The 20,878-nt window shown below is 34.2% G+C and overlaps 1 protein-coding gene across 4 annotated transcripts in view; it reads right to left on the bottom strand.

The window, feature by feature from the left end:
* LOC101896953 (hemicentin-1) overlaps window positions 1–20,878 on the bottom strand; it is a 1,222,160-nt gene that overhangs the window by 553,293 nt on the left and 647,989 nt on the right. For all 4 annotated transcript variants that reach the window (XM_059126810.1, XM_059126809.1, XM_059126813.1 and 1 more), the window contains exon 9: window positions 4,386–4,545. In XM_059126810.1, the coding sequence (XP_058982793.1) occupies window positions 4,386–4,545 (160 nt within the window). The remainder of the gene's footprint in view (window positions 1–4,385; window positions 4,546–20,878) is intronic.

A 20,878-nucleotide genomic window follows, 5' to 3' on the forward strand; every position in this document is an offset into this window, starting at 1 on the left:
AATATCACTGAAACAGTTAATATCACTGGTGGGGTCCTTATTGCAGTTGATACAAATGTTGGCTCGTAAGCGTTTTACCTCAAATGAAGATGCAGTTGTAAACCAATATTTTGAAGACCTTGAGAAAAACTATTTTAATCAAGGGATATAATTTCTAGAAAAGCGTTGGACTAAGTGTATTAAAGTTTTAGGAGATTATATTGAAAAATAAAAATGTTTTCGAAGAACTAACTGATTTAGCTCCCAGTGACTTTTATTTGTTCCAAAATCTAAAAAAAAAATCTTGCTGGCAAGCGTTTTACCTCAAATGAAGATGCAGTTGTAAGCCAATATTTTGAAGACCTTGGGGAAAACTATTTTAATCAAGGGATAGAATTGCTAGAAAAGCGTTTGACTAAGTGTATTAAAGTTTTAGGAGATTATATTGAAAAATAAATGGTTTTGAAGAACTAACTATTCTCTTTATTTGACAGGGTAAGAAGTTTTCGAACCGCCCTCGTATAAGTAACAAAAATATTAGGTTTTCTTCCTTTATTACCGAGATTAACAGTACTTAGTGCTGTAAGTTGCATTAGCTACTGATTGCTTATCAATACCGAAATCAGTTAACTCAGTCAGGATTGTCAAGAAGAAACATGAAGAATATTCGTCAAGATAAATCTGATGAGAACATCGGCAATGGACTTAATCTCAAATCATTTAAGGATGGAAGGGTATTATACAAATGGAAGGGTATTATACACGATGAGTTGCAAATGGAATATTTTGATATCTAATAATATACAGGGTCAGACGAAAAAACTGCAACCAACTTCATTTCCAAGCCACTTGTCCGACAGCTGTTAAAATTATTCCAGTGACAGCTTATTATATTGTTTACAAGCGTACAAAAAGCGTTATTCGCGATGGAATTCAAGCGTGATAGTGTGATTTCTTTATATTTGGCTGGAAAACCACAAGCGGCTATCGTTAGAGCTCCATCATCCATCATTTAAAATGTGAATAAATCTTTTCAAAATGTTCAAATGTTGAAAAATGAGTTCAGGATAAAGCCGTTGAAATTCCAAAGGCTTCAGTTGGCCAACAGAAGTCAAGCGCCGGCTATGGTGATCAGAATAAATACCAAATATTATGGCGAAAATGTTCTGGAGGGTGTATTAAAGCCTTGGGGTTCCTCGCTTCATTTCCAGCGCACAATGGCCAACAAAATCTCCAGATACCAATCCGTTGGACTATTGTGTCTAGAGTACTTTGGAAAGTAAGGAAAAAAATACCAAAGTGTCGAACACCTCAAGCAAGCGCTTGCCGGGAATGGGCCAAAATACCTCTGAGCAACATTCGGGCAGCGTGTGACGATTTCATTGGCCGTTTGAAGGCCACAATTCGCGCCAAAGGTGACCAATTCGAACAAATCTAAATTTATTCTTAAATTTGATACTATTTCCGACATTTTTTGCTTTCATTCAATAAAATTTAAAAAAATGTAAAAATTATGGCGCTTGGCATTGTTGCAGTTTCTTTATCTTACCCTGTATGTATTCGAGTGTTTAAATTATGTACAATAAGAAATGGTGGGAGTTTTATTTTACAATTTATAAATTTATTAACGATCAATATTATTTCTTTTCCTTTTTGTACTAACTCTCTAATGTACTTTTGTACTAAAACTCAACATTTATAAAAAAAAGTTCTATCATGTAGCTATATTACATTAAATAACAATTGTTATTGTCTTTACATTTTTATTTTTATATTCATGGTGGGCAAGAAAACTCTATTGGTAACATCTGTTGTATTTTCAGTTTGTATAACAGGTTTTCATTCTCCTATGCAAAGGTCTTTCGCGATTGAAAATCCTCCCTGACTTAATTAAGTTATGATTTCATCTCCTAGACAAAGGAACCTCGCCGGAAGGGAGGATTAGGTTATGCAATTTTAAAACTATCTTTTTCCATATTTTGATAACGTCTTGCTTGTTTATCTCCATATGCTTTTGACTAAGAATTTTTTAATAGTTCAGTAAGTAGAATGAATTAATTAAAACTATGTTATCTGATTCTTCATATTGAACTGTGGAATTTCACTTAGCATTGTCAGCTATATATTATTAAAATATCTGTAAAGAGATGTGGAAATTAAAATGTTTTAAGGATATAAACAAATGTAATTATTTGCTATTTGTTTATAAAATTATAGAACAAAATTAGTTGTTTTTTATTCTACTGAATTCTTTCCAAATAAGATAAAAAGGAATATTGAGCCCAAAAGTTAACTAAAACCATACAAGCATTTTTAAAATAGTTATTGTATTTCTGTTTCACTTGATATTAAGATTTTAAATTAAAAATTTATGACGAAAAAAGAAATACTTGTTATGTTTACTCGGACAAACAATGATATTGAAATATAAAAATCACACTTGTAAACACAATACAATTACGGTATATTATCACACAACATTGATACTCAACAATATTAACTCACAAAGGGGCACTTAAATTTGCTCTAATTGACACTTAGATTGAAAATTGTAGGAGCGAAAGGGCCCAATTGAAATTGCACTGGTTAAACAACAACATTTACCACATTAAGGTAGAAAGAAAACCACAATTTTATTCTACACAAAACTCGTACCCCAGAACATAAACTTAGCTTTACATAAACGTGGACGTGTATAGAGAAGACTCTCCATGGCAGATAGAACTCATTACGAACTCAAACAAGTACCGAAGTTTACAGAATTCAGTTAAAAATTTGTCTTAAATCGTTGCCGACATTTAAGACAAGTAACCACAATTCCATGCTACACAAAACTCGTACCCCTGAACATAAACTTAGCGTTAGATAAACGGGGACGTGTATAGAAAATGCTCTGCCACGGAAGATAGAACCCATTACGAACGCAAACAAGTACCGAAGTTTAAAGAATTCCGTTAAAAATGTGTCTTAAATCGTTACCGACATGAATCGACTGCCTATTGGTGCCGTAAACCTCAATTCGTTAAACAGATAGCGTAATTACAAGAGAGAGGTGGACATCGCTAATTCAAAATTCTGCCGATATTCGTATTTTGACGATTTAAACCACAAACCTCGAAATATCGACATATGCCGTTACATGAGACCAGCACTAAAACGTGGACCGACATGATCTATTTACGAACTTGGTCTGCCTTCTGATAGAATACATGTTTGCATGCAAGAATAGTCTTATATCCCAATTCGTTCGTAATATAGCATGATTACAACAGTCGGACATAGCTTATTCGCCTTTGAATGTCGTCCAACTATTTCTAGGAAACAGAATGATAAAGTTTTATACGCTCCTTAGTATGGTTTAGGATATACAAAGGGGGATTACCGATACACGTTTAGGAGAGAGCGAACCTACTCGTTTAACGGCACTTCCTGATTTTTTGAAATCTTAAGGGTCTTGACCAGTAACGGCTCCTTCTGATTTTAAGACTTGTTAAACTTTGGCCAAAATGTTCAAACAAATCCACGTGGATTATCGTAAGGTATGTTTTCTCCCTTCAAAAATCTTCAATGGGAATCACTCGATTTTGAGTATTTGAACCCATTCAGATGCATTCATATACTAAACTATATATAATTTGGCGTTGTGTGTTATTGAAGGAAATAAGTCCTACCACGTAACGGTACCCTATAAGTTTTATCTAATATTAATACTTACAGTAGGTATTTAGATGTTCACAGTGTTTTTGTAGAAAATTGTAAATTAGATATACACAGTATATATACTTTGCGGGGTGTAATATGAGTATTTCGAGGAGTTGCAAAGGGGAAATATTGTAGTCGATATAGTATAGTGGATGTAGGGTTGTGTTATTGTGGATCCAAATATTTTAAAAATTGAGTTCAACATTTCTCAATTAAGAATTTAAGAACGAGCTGTTAATTATTTCCAGCGCATGATTGAAAACTTGGTCTACCAGCTCGATTCAACATGTACTGCCTAGCTCTATCCTATTCACAAAATCTACTGCTTGTCCTGTAATATTGTCAAATGATTTCATTTATGGAAAATTTGCTTTATTATTCTAAAGAAGTAAGAAAGCAGTTAAGTTCGGCCGGGCTGAACTTTGAATATTCCCCATTAGTTAACTATTACGAACTTAAAATGTAAATCATCAGCAATAATCATTTTTTTTGTGAGTGCTATATGTTTATATTTTATTTCAATTACAAACAAAATTAATCGTTTAAATTATGTGTTGCATCACCAAGCTCTTTAAGAAATGTTTGTATCAATCATAGAATATAGGGAAAACTAAAAAAATTCTTCTGTCAAAACTGTTCACGTTTTAAATTTAGTAGGTTCCGGGCATTTTGGTAACATTCGTCTAAATGCATACATTACTTACATAAAATATTTAATGGGAAAGGCGGACTCGATCCTTCCCCTTCACTGTTGAATCCAACACAAGAAAAATTTCCAGCTGTTGTTCTGCTAACACCTTGTAGTACCAACGAATGATTACTAATTATTACCCCTTGCGAAATATTGCGTGGTAGTAGTAATTCCTATGGAAGAAATAGAAATACATAAAAGTAGTATATAGAATCGTCATACAATTATTGGTCTTACTCCAATGTATTTGATATTGAAAAATGTAATGTATTGGTTAATATGTAATGGTTAATATTAATATTTGACCCAAGGACGAACCCTACTGAAATTGGAGATAATCGGTCAAAATTCAGATATAGCTTCCATATATATCTTCGTCCGATTTGCCTTTTATTGTGCACCAAACGGGAAATATATCAAATACAACTCAGAAATACATTTGCTAAATTTTATCGAGATCGGTTCAGATTTGGATATAGCTCCCAAATATAAATTCGTCCGATTTACCTTTTATTGTGCACCAAACGTCTAATATTTGTCCAAATGGGATGGAATTTGGCACTTACGACCGAATTGAGGCTAGAAGCTAGTATGTAATTTGGTGAAGATCGGTTCAGATATAGCTATAGCTCCCATATATATTGTTCATCCGATTTGTTACTTTTGTCCTCCGCAGCCGTAATATGCACTCTGTAACAACAATATTTGGGGAAATATATCAAATACAGCTTAGAAATATTTTTGCCAGATTTTGTCGAGATCGGTTCCGATTTGCATATAGCTCCCATATATATCTTTATCCGATTTCAAGTTAATTGTGCACCAAATGGGTAATACAAGTCCGAATTTAAAAGATACAAATGCTTCGGCATATTTAGTCCTTTGAACTTTAAATTATAATCATAGCGTGTATGAACTTTTAATTGTTATGCGGAGCTCTACTAAATTAGTAAAGCCCCGCCCGACTTTAAGACTTTCTTTACTGGTTTTATTTAGTTTTTCCGACACAAGATTCCCCATATTTATGTGTTAGGCATACCGCCATAGAGGGGATGCTCCTATAACGAACCTCAAATTCAAATCTTCAAACAATTTTATTAAAAATGTGCCTAAAATTAACAAAATACCAAAGGACCAAAGGTTTCGTCCACATTTTTCTATAGCTCCCTTATAACCCCAACTACCGATATTTGAAACCTTACTGATTTTACTCACATTTTCAAGGACATTTTTTTCAAATATATTTTTCACTTTTTTTAAGTCCGTGAAATATGTAGTACTGGGAACGGGCCACATATGTCCTCGTTTTAGTTAAGCCTCTTTGTAACTTTACGGCAGATTAAATGAGATTTTGTTGTTTTAGTCACAATTTTAACCAGAATTTTCTCTTTATTGGCAGTTTGTATTCTCAGTTCAGATCTAAAGTTGTGTTGCAGCTAACACGCATCAAAATAATGCTAAAAAATGCCAAACAAAATATTAAAATGCCAAAAAATAATGCTAAATGTAAATACGTTTTAATCCCTGCAACACTATGTGTTGGGAGTAAGTTTGATTGGGCCAAAAATTATGTAACATTTCGAAATTTTGGCTTCCCACATAGGAAAGTATATATTGATCTTCGAATCTCGCTAAACTAAGCCGAACTACCTATGTTAATTTGCAATCACGCAACAGGTCACAATTATAAACCAATCGACGCCGAATTTAGCATGGGGCTAGAGCTTAAGACTGGGCAGAAGCTTTCCAATTTGGATGGTCATCGGATAATATCGAGCGGGTGAAATAGACCCGGTGAAATTGCAAATAGACGAAATAGTAAATTCTGACCGTTACTTAAATGTCGATAGTGAAGATATCGGATATATTAGGGATATATATTTGCTAAAAGCCTGATATTTTTGGAGATGATCGCAAAATATTCAGGGGCTCAAATGGGCCAAAAACTAAAAGTTTGCTGACACGTCATAATTATCGTCCGATCCTTAGGAAAATTTAAGTGGGAGTTCGGTATCGGCCCTTCCAAGCATTTTGGATGGCCATAGGATAACAGTTAGCGGATAAAATAGGCCCCAATTTTTGTGGGAAAAAATGCCAAAATGTCTATTCCACCGAAATGCTGAAAGTGAATTACAGGCGAAATAAGAAATACACGAATGGCGCACTTCTGATCTTTCTTACAACAATTCATAGAGAGAAACCTTAATTTACAATTATTGTTCTGAATAGCACGACTCTCTTTTCTTAAGCTCTAATATAGGGCAAATTCTATAAGAATGTGCATTACTTCGATCCAAAACTTGAAAATTTTTAGAGATGACTGGTTTTTGATAAAAGAATTTGGTTCCAGATCCATGAAGGTTATTCCGAAGGAGGACCAATAAGGTCCATCATCTGTTTTTAAATTTTATATGATTTTATTAAAATGTATTAAGTCCTGCTACTTGAAAATTAGAGACCGAATGATGATTAGAATGAGATCGTTTGTAATCTTAAAACCTTCGCAACCTTTATTTAACCTAATATTTACGTGAATTTATAGTGTATAATATCATTCTATTTCTAATTTCTGCTTTTATAAGGTTCATGCCACTAAAAACTCTTCGAACTTCTGCGTATAACAAAAGAAGAGAATGCCTTGAACGGGTTTTCATTTAAAGCACTTTTAATTTCTTATAATTTGCTTTTCTAAAATAGTAATTTCGTTCAAAATGTTAATGTAATTTAATTTTTTAGATTTAAGAAAAATTGGATTTAAGAGAGTACTACAGCATAAAAAATTTTTTGACAAAAAAAAATGCTAAACTAATAATTTCAATAAGTAAAAAAGCTGTAAGTTCGGCTGGGACGAACTTTTAATGCCCTCCACCATTTGGTGCAAATTTGGCAATTTCCAAAAAAAAAAAAAAAAAAAAAATTGGGAAATATTCTGTTAAAATCTTAAAAATACCGAATGCCTATACGACGACGTGGACCTGCATAGGCAACTTTTGTCATAAGTTATTACAATATTTAAACGCGAAACTTGACGAAAAATCTGTTTATGATGTAGCTAAAATCATCAAAATGTCGAATATAGGGGGTACCGTTATATGGGGGCTATATGAAGACGTGGACCTGCACAGACAATTTTCTGGCATGGGCTGAACTATCCATAACGAACTTCACATGCGAAATTTGAAACAATCCCGGTAAATAATGTCGCTAAAATCATTAAAATACCGAATGTCGGGAGGTAACGTTATATGGGGGCTATATGATAACTTGGACCTACATTGCCTATTTACGAACTTAACCTGCCTACTGGCAAAATATACATGTGTGCAAAATTTTAGCCTTCTATCTCAATTTGTTCGAAAGATAGCGTGATTACAACAGACACACGGACATGGCTAATTCGTCTTAGAATTTTAAGCTGATCAAGAATATATATACTTTGTTGGATCTGACATGAGTATTTCGAGGAGTTACAAACGGAATGACAAAATTAATATACCCTCCAGAGTATGGTGGAGGGTATAAAAAGCTAAGAAAAATGCTAAATGGAAAATACAAAAAATAAATGCTAAATTTAGCTGCAAAAATGCTAAAATGGCCACACTTTTCCAGTGTGAAGGAAAAAACCTTGCATAGAAATGTTTATTCAGGTTCAAGTTTTGGTATAGTCCCTATATAACTCTGTCTTCAGAAAATCAGTATTTTGACGATTTGTGTCAAACTTTTTACGGAATTTGTTTGAGTTTTGATATTTAGAGTTTGTAATAGGCCCTACTTCCAATGACAAAAAATTCTGTGCAGATAGACGTCTTCGTAAACCCCTATAAACGATACCTGCCTATATTTAATATTTTTATACTTAAGAAACATTTTTAGCGGAATTATCTCAAACTTTGTAAAAGGCCTTATATGGCATATAAATGGCTCTAGAAGTCCACGTTTAGCTAATAAGGGTATGTAATATTCGGTCCGGCCGAACTTAATGTTCTTTACTTGTTTGCTATTGTTTTAAAGTTGGTGTTTGTAGACCTCATGTCCTTGTTTTCATGTAGCCCCCATATAACGGTAATTCCCGGGATTCGGTGTTTTGATAATTTTTACAGACACTTTTATTTTTTTTCTCAAATTTAGTGTTTGGAGTTCGCAATGGGTTGCTCTTCCTATGACAGAAATATGTTTAATGAGGTCAACGTATCTCGGCATTTTGATAAGTTTGTTTAATAAGTTTTAACGAAATTTGGAGTTGGCAATGGGTACCACTTCGAATGACAGAAAATTGCCTTCGCCGGTAACTCCCTATAATCAAACAAGTAAAAAAGATTTAAGTTCGGCCGGGCCGAACTTTGAATACCCTCCACCTCCAAGGCAGGTCAATTGCGCAATCAAGCAACGGTTTAACCCTATAGTTAAGATATTAGTTGGATCGTAGCAAGGGCCATTACCAAAGGTGCAACGATACTTTCATTTGAATACACAAAGTCATAATGACCAAATAATTGACGCCGGAGGAAACTTAAACTTACCCGACTACAGACAACAGAGAGAGGCTGGATATAACAAAACTGATTTGGTAAGCTACTCTTATATTAATATAGAGGAGAAAGTAAATGATCTATTGGATCAAAAAGACAATGACATTTGCACTTTTGATAATATCATGTCGGATAAAGATACCAACACTGTTTTTTTTTTCTTTTTTTTTTTTGCATAAAAAGTTCACCGTTTCCATTCTTTATGATCGTAAGAGCGAGTAACGGACAGACATTACGGGTGTTAGCTGATACCGAAAACATCAGAAATTGTATAAGAAAAAGATTCATTAGCTGTCAGCGCTGTAAAAGATCAAATGAATGTATACAACCACGTTATGTACACATGGCAGAAAAAGTCTGCGTACATGCTAATATTCTATTTTCTTTTCTTAAAAAATTACTTTTATATATTAAATTTTTGAGCTTTATCACAGTAAGCACTTTATTGAAAGTCTATTGCATAATCTCGAAGCATTCAAATAAATTAAAATCTGGTAAAATTGTTTTTTTCGACTAACTTCATCAAAAATTGCTGAAAATATAAAGGAAAGTTTTAAAAAGACCCTCTGCACTGATACAGTTCGAAAAATTTAAAAAAAAAATTTGGGTATTATGGCCGTGTTGAACACAAAAAGCCCTTCATATCTCTTGTAAATAGGCAAAAGCGTATTGTATTTGCGAAAGAGCACTTGAAAAAGCCCCAGGAGTTTTGGCAGAGAGTCATTTTTTCAGACGAAAGCAAGTTTGCATATTTGGAATTAAGGGGCGAAAGATTGTATGGCGAAAAGAGGGAACGGCACTGAATAAGGAAAACTTGATGCCTACTGTGAAGCATGGAGGTGGGGGAGCAATGATATGGGGGTGCATGGCTAGTAATGGTGTGGGTCGAATGGAATTTATTGAGTCAACTATGGACGGATATGCTTATCTTAATATCTTAAAAAGAAATTTGAAGCAAAGCGCGGAAGAATTGGGTCTAGGAAGTGACTATTATTTTCAACAGGATAATGACCCAAAACATACCGCGCACATACTTAAGCTTTGGTTGCTCTACAACGTACCCACCGCAATCACCAGATTTGAATCCCATAGAGCACCTATGGGATTCACTTGAACGAAAAATCCGCCAACGCACTATTACCTTGAAGTCTATGCTCAAGGATGTACTACAAGAGGAATGGGCTAAAATCACTTCAACAGAAACCTTTAAACTTGTCGATTCCATGCCTAAACGTTTAGCGGAAGCTTTAAAACGTAAAGGATATCCAACTTCCTATTAAATTGTAAGATGGATTCGAAAAAAGGATATGTTTATTCAACTTATGCATCCTGTACGCAGACTTTTTCTAATGAATTTTTTGAGTTGTCTGTAATTTTTGTTTAGTTTAAACGTTATTTTTAGAAATTAAATTTTTTTTATTTTATAATCGAAAAATTAAATACTCTTTAATAAATAAAAAATAATTTGGATTTTATAAAAAGTATATAGAAACATTTTTTTAATAAGTTGTTTTGGTTAGTACGTTGTACGCAGTTTTTTTCTGCCAAGTGTATATGTGACATCTAGATTATCAGATATTGTTAAAAAGCACAAGAATTTATTTGCAGAGCCAGGCGAACGCATAACCTATTCCACGAAGGTGGTGACTGTTTACTGTTCTTGATATATACCCTATACTCGAGACTAATGTGGTACCGCAAAATCAGAGAGGAAATACTCTGTTGTAAATCTAAAAAGTGATTTCTATAGATAACTTTTAGAGAGGAAGATATGCAAAAACAGTATCTGCCATAAGTAATGGTAAATTTGAATTTACTACACTTCCCGTTGGGTTTTAAAATGGTCCTTCTATATTCCTAAGGACTTTGGACGAGATTCTTAGAGAGTTTATAGACAAGGCATGTTATGTTTATATCGATGACTTAGTAATCTTTTGTAAAAGTCATCTTAAACACCTACAAAAATTTTTTTCCACATTGGAAGACGCAAATACATATGAAGGTTAAAATGAATAAATGGGATTTCTTTAAAGAAGAGGTAGAATTCCTTGGATTTGTGGTATCAGGAAAAGTGTGAAAATGAAACCGAAAATGAACCATGATGTACTTTCCATATCCAACTAAATTAAGAGAATTGGGTTCACTCAATTGGGTTCACATGCGAAATTTGAAACAATCCCGGTAAATAATGTCGCTAAAATCATTAAAATACCGAATGTCGGGAGGTAACGTTATATGGGGGCTATATGATAACTTGGACCTACATTGCCTATTTACGAACTTAACCTGCCTACTGGCAAAATATACATGTGTGCAAAATTTTAGCCTTCTATCTCAATTTGTTCGAAAGATAGCGTGATTACAACAGACACACGGACATGGCTAATTCGTCTTAGAATTTTAAGCTGATCAAGAATATATATACTTTGTTGGATCTGACATGAGTATTTCGAGGAGTTACAAACGGAATGACAAAATTAATATACCCTCCAGAGTATGGTGGAGGGTATAAAAAGCTAAGAAAAATGCTAAATGGAAAATACAAAAAATAAATGCTAAATTTAGCTGCAAAAATGCTAAAATGGCCACACTTTTCCAGTGTGAAGGAAAAAACCTTGCATAGAAATGTTTATTCAGGTTCAAGTTTTGGTATAGTCCCTATATAACTCTGTCTTCAGAAAATCAGTATTTTGACGATTTGTGTCAAACTTTTTACGGAATTTGTTTGAGTTTTGATATTTAGAGTTTGTAATAGGCCCTACTTCCAATGACAAAAAATTCTGTGCAGATAGACGTCTTCGTAAACCCCTATAAACGATACCTGCCTATATTTAATATTTTTATACTTAAGAAACATTTTTAGCGGAATTATCTCAAACTTTGTAAAAGGCCTTATATGGCATATAAATGGCTCTAGAAGTCCACGTTTAGCTAATAAGGGTATGTAATATTCGGTCCGGCCGAACTTAATGTTCTTTACTTGTTTGCTATTGTTTTAAAGTTGGTGTTTGTAGACCTCATGTCCTTGTTTTCATGTAGCCCCCATATAACGGTAATTCCCGGGATTCGGTGTTTTGATAATTTTTACAGACACTTTTATTTTTTTTCTCAAATTTAGTGTTTGGAGTTCGCAATGGGTTGCTCTTCCTATGACAGAAATATGTTTAATGAGGTCAACGTATCTCGGCATTTTGATAAGTTTGTTTAATAAGTTTTAACGAAATTTGGAGTTGGCAATGGGTACCACTTCGAATGACAGAAAATTGCCTTCGCCGGTAACTCCCTATAATCAAACAAGTAAAAAAGATTTAAGTTCGGCCGGGCCGAACTTTGAATACCCTCCACCTCCAAGGCAGGTCAATTGCGCAATCAAGCAACGGTTTAACCCTATAGTTAAGATATTAGTTGGATCGTAGCAAGGGCCATTACCAAAGGTGCAACGATACTTTCATTTGAATACACAAAGTCATAATGACCAAATAATTGACGCCGGAGGAAACTTAAACTTACCCGACTACAGACAACAGAGAGAGGCTGGATATAACAAAACTGATTTGGTAAGCTACTCTTATATTAATATAGAGGAGAAAGTAAATGATCTATTGGATCAAAAAGACAATGACATTTGCACTTTTGATAATATCATGTCGGATAAAGATACCAACACTGTTTTTTTTTTTCTTTTTTTTTTTTGCATAAAAAGTTCACCGTTTCCATTCTTTATGATCGTAAGAGCGAGTAACGGACAGACATTACGGGTGTTAGCTGATACCGAAAACATCAGAAATTGTATAAGAAAAAGATTCATTAGCTGTCAGCGCTGTAAAAGATCAAATGAATGTATACAACCACGTTATGTACACATGGCAGAAAAAGTCTGCGTACATGCTAATATTCTATTTTCTTTTCTTAAAAAATTACTTTTATATATTAAATTTTTGAGCTTTATCACAGTAAGCACTTTATTGAAAGTCTATTGCATAATCTCGAAGCATTCAAATAAATTAAAATCTGGTAAAATTGTTTTTTTCGACTAACTTCATCAAAAATTGCTGAAAATATAAAGGAAAGTTTTAAAAAGACCCTCTGCACTGATACAGTTCGAAAAATTTAAAAAAAAAATTTGGGTATTATGGCCGTGTTGAACACAAAAAGCCCTTCATATCTCTTGTAAATAGGCAAAAGCGTATTGTATTTGCGAAAGAGCACTTGAAAAAGCCCCAGGAGTTTTGGCAGAGAGTCATTTTTTCAGACGAAAGCAAGTTTTGCATATTTGGAATTAAGGGGCGAAAGATTGTATGGCGAAAAGAGGGAACGGCACTGAATAAGGAAAACTTGATGCCTACTGTGAAGCATGGAGGTGGGGGAGCAATGATATGGGGGTGCATGGCTAGTAATGGTGTGGGTCGAATGGAATTATTGAGTCAACTATGGACGGATATGCTTATCTTAATATCTTAAAAAGAAATTTGAAGCAAAGCGCGGAAGAATTGGGTCTAGGAAGTGACTATTATTTTCAACAGGATAATGACCCAAAACATACCGCGCACATACTTAAGCTTTGGTTGCTCTACAACGTACCCACCGCAATCACCAGATTTGAATCCCATAGAGCACCTATGGGATTCACTTGAACGAAAAATCCGCCAACGCACTATTACCTTGAAGTCTATGCTCAAGGATGTACTACAAGAGGAATGGGCTAAAATCACTTCAACAGAAACCTTTAAACTTGTCGATTCCATGCCTAAACGTTTAGCGGAAGCTTTAAAACGTAAAGGATATCCAACTTCCTATTAAATTGTAAGATGGATTCGAAAAAAGGATATGTTTATTCAACTTATGCATCCTGTACGCAGACTTTTTCTAATGAATTTTTTGAGTTGTCTGTAATTTTTGTTTAGTTTAAACGTTATTTTTAGAAATTAAATTTTTTTTATTTTATAATCGAAAAATTAAATACTCTTTAATAAATAAAAAATAATTTGGATTTTATAAAAAGTATATAGAAACATTTTTTTAATAAGTTGTTTTGGTTAGTACGTTGTACGCAGTTTTTTTCTGCCAAGTGTATATGTGACATCTAGATTATCAGATATTGTTAAAAAGCACAAGAATTTATTTGCAGAGCCAGGCGAACGCATAACCTATTCCACGAAGGTGGTGACTGTTTACTGTTCTTGATATATACCCTATACTCGAGACTAATGTGGTACCGCAAAATCAGAGAGGAAATACTCTGTTGTAAATCTAAAAAGTGATTTCTATAGATAACTTTTAGAGAGGAAGATATGCAAAAACAGTATCTGCCATAAGTAATGGTAAATTTGAATTTACTACACTTCCCGTTGGGTTTTAAAATGGTCCTTCTATATTCCTAAGGACTTTGGACGAGATTCTTAGAGAGTTTATAGACAAGGCATGTTATGTTTATATCGATGACTTAGTAATCTTTTGTAAAAGTCATCTTAAACACCTACAAAAATTTTTTTCCACATTGGAAGACGCAAATACATATGAAGGTTAAAATGAATAAATGGGATTTCTTTAAAGAAGAGGTAGAATTCCTTGGATTTGTGGTATCAGGAAAAGTGTGAAAATGAAACCGAAAATGAACCATGATGTACTTTCCATATCCAACTAAATTAAGAGAATTGGGTTCACTCAATTGGGTTCACATGCGAAATTTGAAACAATCCCGGTAAATAATGTCGCTAAAATCATTAAAATACCGAATGTCGGGAGGTAACGTTATATGGGGGCTATATGATAACTTGGACCTACATTGCCTATTTACGAACTTAACCTGCCTACTGGCAAAATATACATGTGTGCAAAATTTTAGCCTTCTATCTCAATTTGTTCGAAAGATAGCGTGATTACAACAGACACACGGACATGGCTAATTCGTCTTAGAATTTTAAGCTGATCAAGAATATATATACTTTGTTGGATCTGACATGAGTATTTCGAGGAGTTACAAACGGAATGACAAAATTAATATACCCTCCAGAGTATGGTGGAGGGTATAAAAAGCTAAGAAAAATGCTAAATGGAAAATACAAAAAATAAATGCTAAATTTAGCTGCAAAAATGCTAAAATGGCCACACTTTTCCAGTGTGAAGGAAAAAACCTTGCATAGAAATGTTTATTCAGGTTCAAGTTTTGGTATAGTCCCTATATAACTCTGTCTTCAGAAAATCAGTATTTTGACGATTTGTGTCAAACTTTTTACGGAATTTGTTTGAGTTTTGATATTTAGAGTTTGTAATAGGCCCTACTTCCAATGACAAAAAATTCTGTGCAGATAGACGTCTTCGTAAACCCCTATAAACGATACCTGCCTATATTTAATATTTTTATACTTAAGAAACATTTTTAGCGGAATTATCTCAAACTTTGTAAAAGGCCTTATATGGCATATAAATGGCTCTAGAAGTCCACGTTTAGCTAATAAGGGTATGTAATATTCGGTCCGGCCGAACTTAATGTTCTTTACTTGTTTGCTATTGTTTTAAAGTTGGTGTTTGTAGACCTCATGTCCTTGTTTTCATGTAGCCCCCATATAACGGTAATTCCCGGGATTCGGTGTTTTGATAATTTTTACAGACACTTTTATTTTTTTTCTCAAATTTAGTGTTTGGAGTTCGCAATGGGTTGCTCTTCCTATGACAGAAATATGTTTAATGAGGTCAACGTATCTCGGCATTTTGATAAGTTTGTTTAATAAGTTTTAACGAAATTTGGAGTTGGCAATGGGTACCACTTCGAATGACAGAAAATTGCCTTCGCCGGTAACTCCCTATAATCAAACAAGTAAAAAAGATTTAAGTTCGGCCGGGCCGAACTTTGAATACCCTCCACCTCCAAGGCAGGTCAATTGCGCAATCAAGCAACGGTTTAACCCTATAGTTAAGATATTAGTTGGATCGTAGCAAGGGCCATTACCAAAGGTGCAACGATACTTTCATTTGAATACACAAAGTCATAATGACCAAATAATTGACGCCGGAGGAAACTTAAACTTACCCGACTACAGACAACAGAGAGAGGCTGGATATAACAAAACTGATTTGGTAAGCTACTCTTATATTAATATAGAGGAGAAAGTAAATGATCTATTGGATCAAAAAGACAATGACATTTGCACTTTTGATAATATCATGTCGGATAAAGATACCAACACTGTTTTTTTTTTTTTCTTTTTTTTTTTTTGCATAAAAAGTTCACCGTTTCCATTCTTTATGATCGTAAGAGCGAGTAACGGACAGACATTACGGGTGTTAGCTGATACCGAAAACATCAGAAATTGTATAAGAAAAAGATTCATTAGCTGTCAGCGCTGTAAAAGATCAAATGAATGTATACAACCACGTTATGTACACATGGCAGAAAAAGTCTGCGTACATGCTAATATTCTATTTTCTTTTCTTAAAAAATTACTTTTATATATTAAATTTTTGAGCTTTATCACAGTAAGCACTTTATTGAAAGTCTATTGCATAATCTCGAAGCATTCAAATAAATTAAAATCTGGTAAAATTGTTTTTTTCGACTAACTTCATCAAAAATTGCTGAAAATATAAAGGAAAGTTTTAAAAAGACCCTCTGCACTGATACAGTTCGAAAAATTTAAAAAAAAAATTTGGGTATTATGGCCGTGTTGAACACAAAAAGCCCTTCATATCTCTTGTAAATAGGCAAAAGCGTATTGTATTTGCGAAAGAGCACTTGAAAAAGCCCCAGGAGTTTTGGCAGAGAGTCATTTTTTCAGACGAAAGCAAGTTTTGCATATTTGGAATTAAGGGGCGAAAGATTGTATGGCGAAAAGAGGGAACGGCACTGAATAAGGAAAACTTGATGCCTACTGTGAAGCATGGAGGTGGGGGAGCAATGATATGGGGGTGCATGGCTAGTAATGGTGTGGGTCGAATGGAATTTATTGAGTCAACTATGGACGGATATGCTTATCTTAATATCTTAAAAAGAAATTTGAAGCAAAGCGCGGAAGAATTGGGTCTAGGAAGTGACTATTATTTTCAACAGGATAATGACCCAAAACATACCGCGCACATACTTAAGCTTTGGTTGCTCTACAACGTACCCACCGCAATCACCAGATTTGAATCCCATAGAGCACCTATGGGATTCACTTGAACGAAAAATCCGCCAACGCACTATTACCTTGAAGTCTATGCTCAAGGATGTACTACAAGAGGAATGGGCTAAAATCACTTCAACAGAAACCTTTAAACTTGTCGATTCCATGCCTAAACGTTTAGCGGAAGCTTTAAAACGTAAAGGATATCCAACTTCCTATTAAATTGTAAGATGGATTCGAAAAAAGGATATGTTTATTCAACTTATGCATCCTGTACGCAGACTTTTTCTAATGAATTTTTTGAGTTGTCTGTAATTTTTGTTTAGTTTAAACGTTATTTTTAGAAATTAAATTTTTTTTATTTTATAATCGAAAAATTAAATATCTTTAATAAATAAAAAATAATTTGGATTTTATAAAAAGTATATAGAAACATTTTTTTAATAAGTTGTTTTGGTTAGTACGTTGTACGCAGTTTTTTTCTGCCAAGTGTATATGTGACATCTAGATTATCAGATATTGTTAAAAAGCACAAGAATTTATTTGCAGAGCCAGGCGAACGCATAACCTATTCCACGAAGGTGGTGACTGTTTACTGTTCTTGATATATACCCTATACTCGAGACTAATGTGGTACCGCAAAATCAGAGAGGAAATACTCTGTTGTAAATCTAAAAAGTGATTTCTATAGATAACTTTTAGAGAGGAAGATATGCAAAAACAGTGTTTGCCATAAGTAATGGTAAATTTGAATTTACTACACTTCCCGTTGGGTTTTAAAATGGTCCTTCTATATTCCTAAGGACTTTGGACGAGATTCTTAGAGAGTTTATAGACAAGGCATGTTATGTTTATATCGATGACTTAGTAATCTTTTGTAAAAGTCATCTTAAACACCTACAAAAATTTTTTTCCACATTGGAAGACGCAAATACATATGAAGGTTAAAATGAATAAATGGGATTTCTTTAAAGAAGAGGTAGAATTCCTTGGATTTGTGGTATCAGGAAAAGTGTGAAAATGAAACCGAAAATGAACCATGATGTACTTTCCATATCCAACTAAATTAAGAGAATTGGGTTCACTCAATGGGTTATTAAATTTTATAGAAGGTTCATAAAAATATTCGCTGAAATAGCCAAAGCTCTTACAAACATGTTAAGAGGAGATAATGGAAAAGTGACAAGAACAGAGTTAAGAAGAACAAAAATGTCCCAAAATGACGTAAAAACCAGTGAAATTCGGCCGAGCCAAACTTTAAATACCCACAGTCTAACATTCGCTAAAGAAATCATTTTGATAGCAATATATCTGAATTCAAACGTGTTCCACTTTAAACTACAAATAACAGTGAGTGCGGTTGGTTAAAAAACCAATAATATGGGTGAAGCCATCTGAAAATGTGACTAAAACCGTCGAAATAGGTGCACTATAGGAAAACGTAGGCTTACATATTTAATGTTCTGCCACCGAGGATAGAACCCAACATATTTAATCCGTTCTGTTTTTAATGGGCACCAGAAGAAATAATAAAAAGAATTCAAAAAATATATCTGCATTATTTTGTCAATATCAAAGTTCGGTTTACACAAAAAGTAGTTATTGATATTACGTCAGAGTCTATTGATCTTACAATCCACACATTTACAATTGATACAACGATTACATCATAAACTACAACAAGGGGATCATATCACAAATTAATTTCCATTAATTTGTCATTTTAGTATCACAACAGAGGAATATACCCTGTAAATTACGCCTAATGTAAGTTAACGACATTGGCGACACTGTCGCTTCTGCAACTTAAGCTCATTTCATTTTGATTGCAACACTTCCGATCCAATTTCGATATTGCAAGCGATGAGAAATTCTTTCTGCAGTATCCACACTTGCATACTGGCGCGTGTTGGTCGAACGGAATCAATACAACCTTCGAGCCAACAAAGTTGGAAGGCAAACGGCAGTCTTGGCTTTGGCCATTTCGAGTGCGGTTCACTAAATATTAAACTTAAATATCTTGTATGTAATTAATTATTTTTAATACTATTAAAAAGTAAATTACTATAATTGTTCAAAGCTTAAATATCCGTTTTTTATTTAATCAGGCGCAGTTGGTAGCGCCTTGGAATTATTTTTTTTTTTACTCGCGATCGTGTAGAATCCTTTAACAGGCGCCCGAGCAGGGACCTGACTTAAGTGCTTAGTGGTCCTGTGAGTTATAAATTAATTCACAAAATCTAACTCCTCCTTCGCTAATCCGGTATTCCTGATAGTTATCCAACCGAAACATATAACAGAAGGTTACCGAGGCGGACGTGAAGTAAGCCGTACCTCAGGAGGTATCCACGATCATAAAAGTGGATCTCCAAACCGGAGAAATACGGTCCTTCCTTGAGGAGTGAAAGTAAACGGTCCGTTGCGCTGCCTAGCCAAGGCTCACCAAAATACAAAAAAATACAAAAAAAAAGGATTGAAAATTAAAAAAGAATAAAATCAAAACATAAGAGGTTTCTTATTAAAAAAAGAAAGAGTTAAATAAAGAAAAGAATTTAAAATTAAGAAAGAATAAATATAACGAATATTTTTTTATAAAAAAAGTAGGTATCCACGATCATAAAAGTGGATCTCCAAACCGGAGAAATACGGTCCTTCCTTGAGGAGTGAAAGTAAACGGTCGCGTCGCGCTGCCTAGCCAAGGCTCACCAAAATATAAAAATACAAAAAAAAGAATTGAAAATTAAAAAAGAATAAAATCAAAACATAAGAGGTTCCTTATTAAAAAAAGAAAGAGTTAAATAAAGTAAGGAATTGAAAATTAAGAAAGAATAAATATAACGAATATTTTTTTATAAAAAAATAAAGTGAAGTGAAAACAAGAAGGATCTTCTTCAAAAAGGACATAACAGGCACGTGAATATTTTTATTTTTCCCCCTTGTCAACAATTAGACATGGAGGAACTTAGGGCCACGGTAACGACCATGACTGGAGCCATAAATCGGTTTATGGAACAGATGAAGTCGATAGAAATCAGGATAGGGACGATAGAAGCTAATTTGAGCAACAATGCTTTAGGAAATGTCTTAGATAGAATAGAGCGTCTAGAAAAAAAGGCAGGTGGCCGCGATACCACCACTGTTCACCGACGAAGGATCTCTTCAACGACCGCGGACTCAAACAGAGTTGGAGGATATAAGTCGCCTCCCCGACAGTGTGAAAGAGTTAAGAACCTTTGAAGACAATCCCAGTATATTTTCTGGGTTCATTCAGTGGAAACTATACTGAAGGACTTTGAAATAGTTAGGGACAAACCTATATATCGAGCAATTATACAAAGTGTCCGTCAAAAAGTTACGGGCGCTGCCGACACAGCCCTGGTATTCTACAATGTATTTGACAGAGATTGGACGGAAATAAAACGAATACTTTCTCTGCACTACGCTGATAAACGGGATATTAAAACTCTGGAACATCGGCCCAACCAGCTATCTCAGGGACCTTCAAGCGTAGATGAGTTTTATTCGACAGTCAACCATCAGCTTTCACTCATCAATAATAAATTAAAAACAGAGTCCCACAGTGAGGAAACGATCAAAGTCATAGTAGGAACATACAGGAATAGAGCGTTATACATATTCATACGCGGATTAAAACCGGAGCTTTCCCGTATAATTATAATACAGCGGCCAGGAACGTTACCTGAAGCGTATTCCGCTTGTTTGGAGTTACAAAATCTAACCATGCGAAATAACATAATTTAACATAATTTATTCGAAGACGAAGGCTTATGATTCAATCTCCACAGAAACGACTTATCGTCCTGGGACTTCAAGGCCTCCAAATCATTCCCTAAGCGATCGGGATGGCTGAATAA

Source organism: Musca domestica, unplaced genomic scaffold (genome assembly GCF_030504385.1).
Source record: "Musca domestica strain aabys unplaced genomic scaffold, Musca_domestica.polishedcontigs.V.1.1 4, whole genome shotgun sequence".
Classification (NCBI taxonomy): Eukaryota; Metazoa; Arthropoda; class Insecta; order Diptera; family Muscidae; genus Musca; species Musca domestica.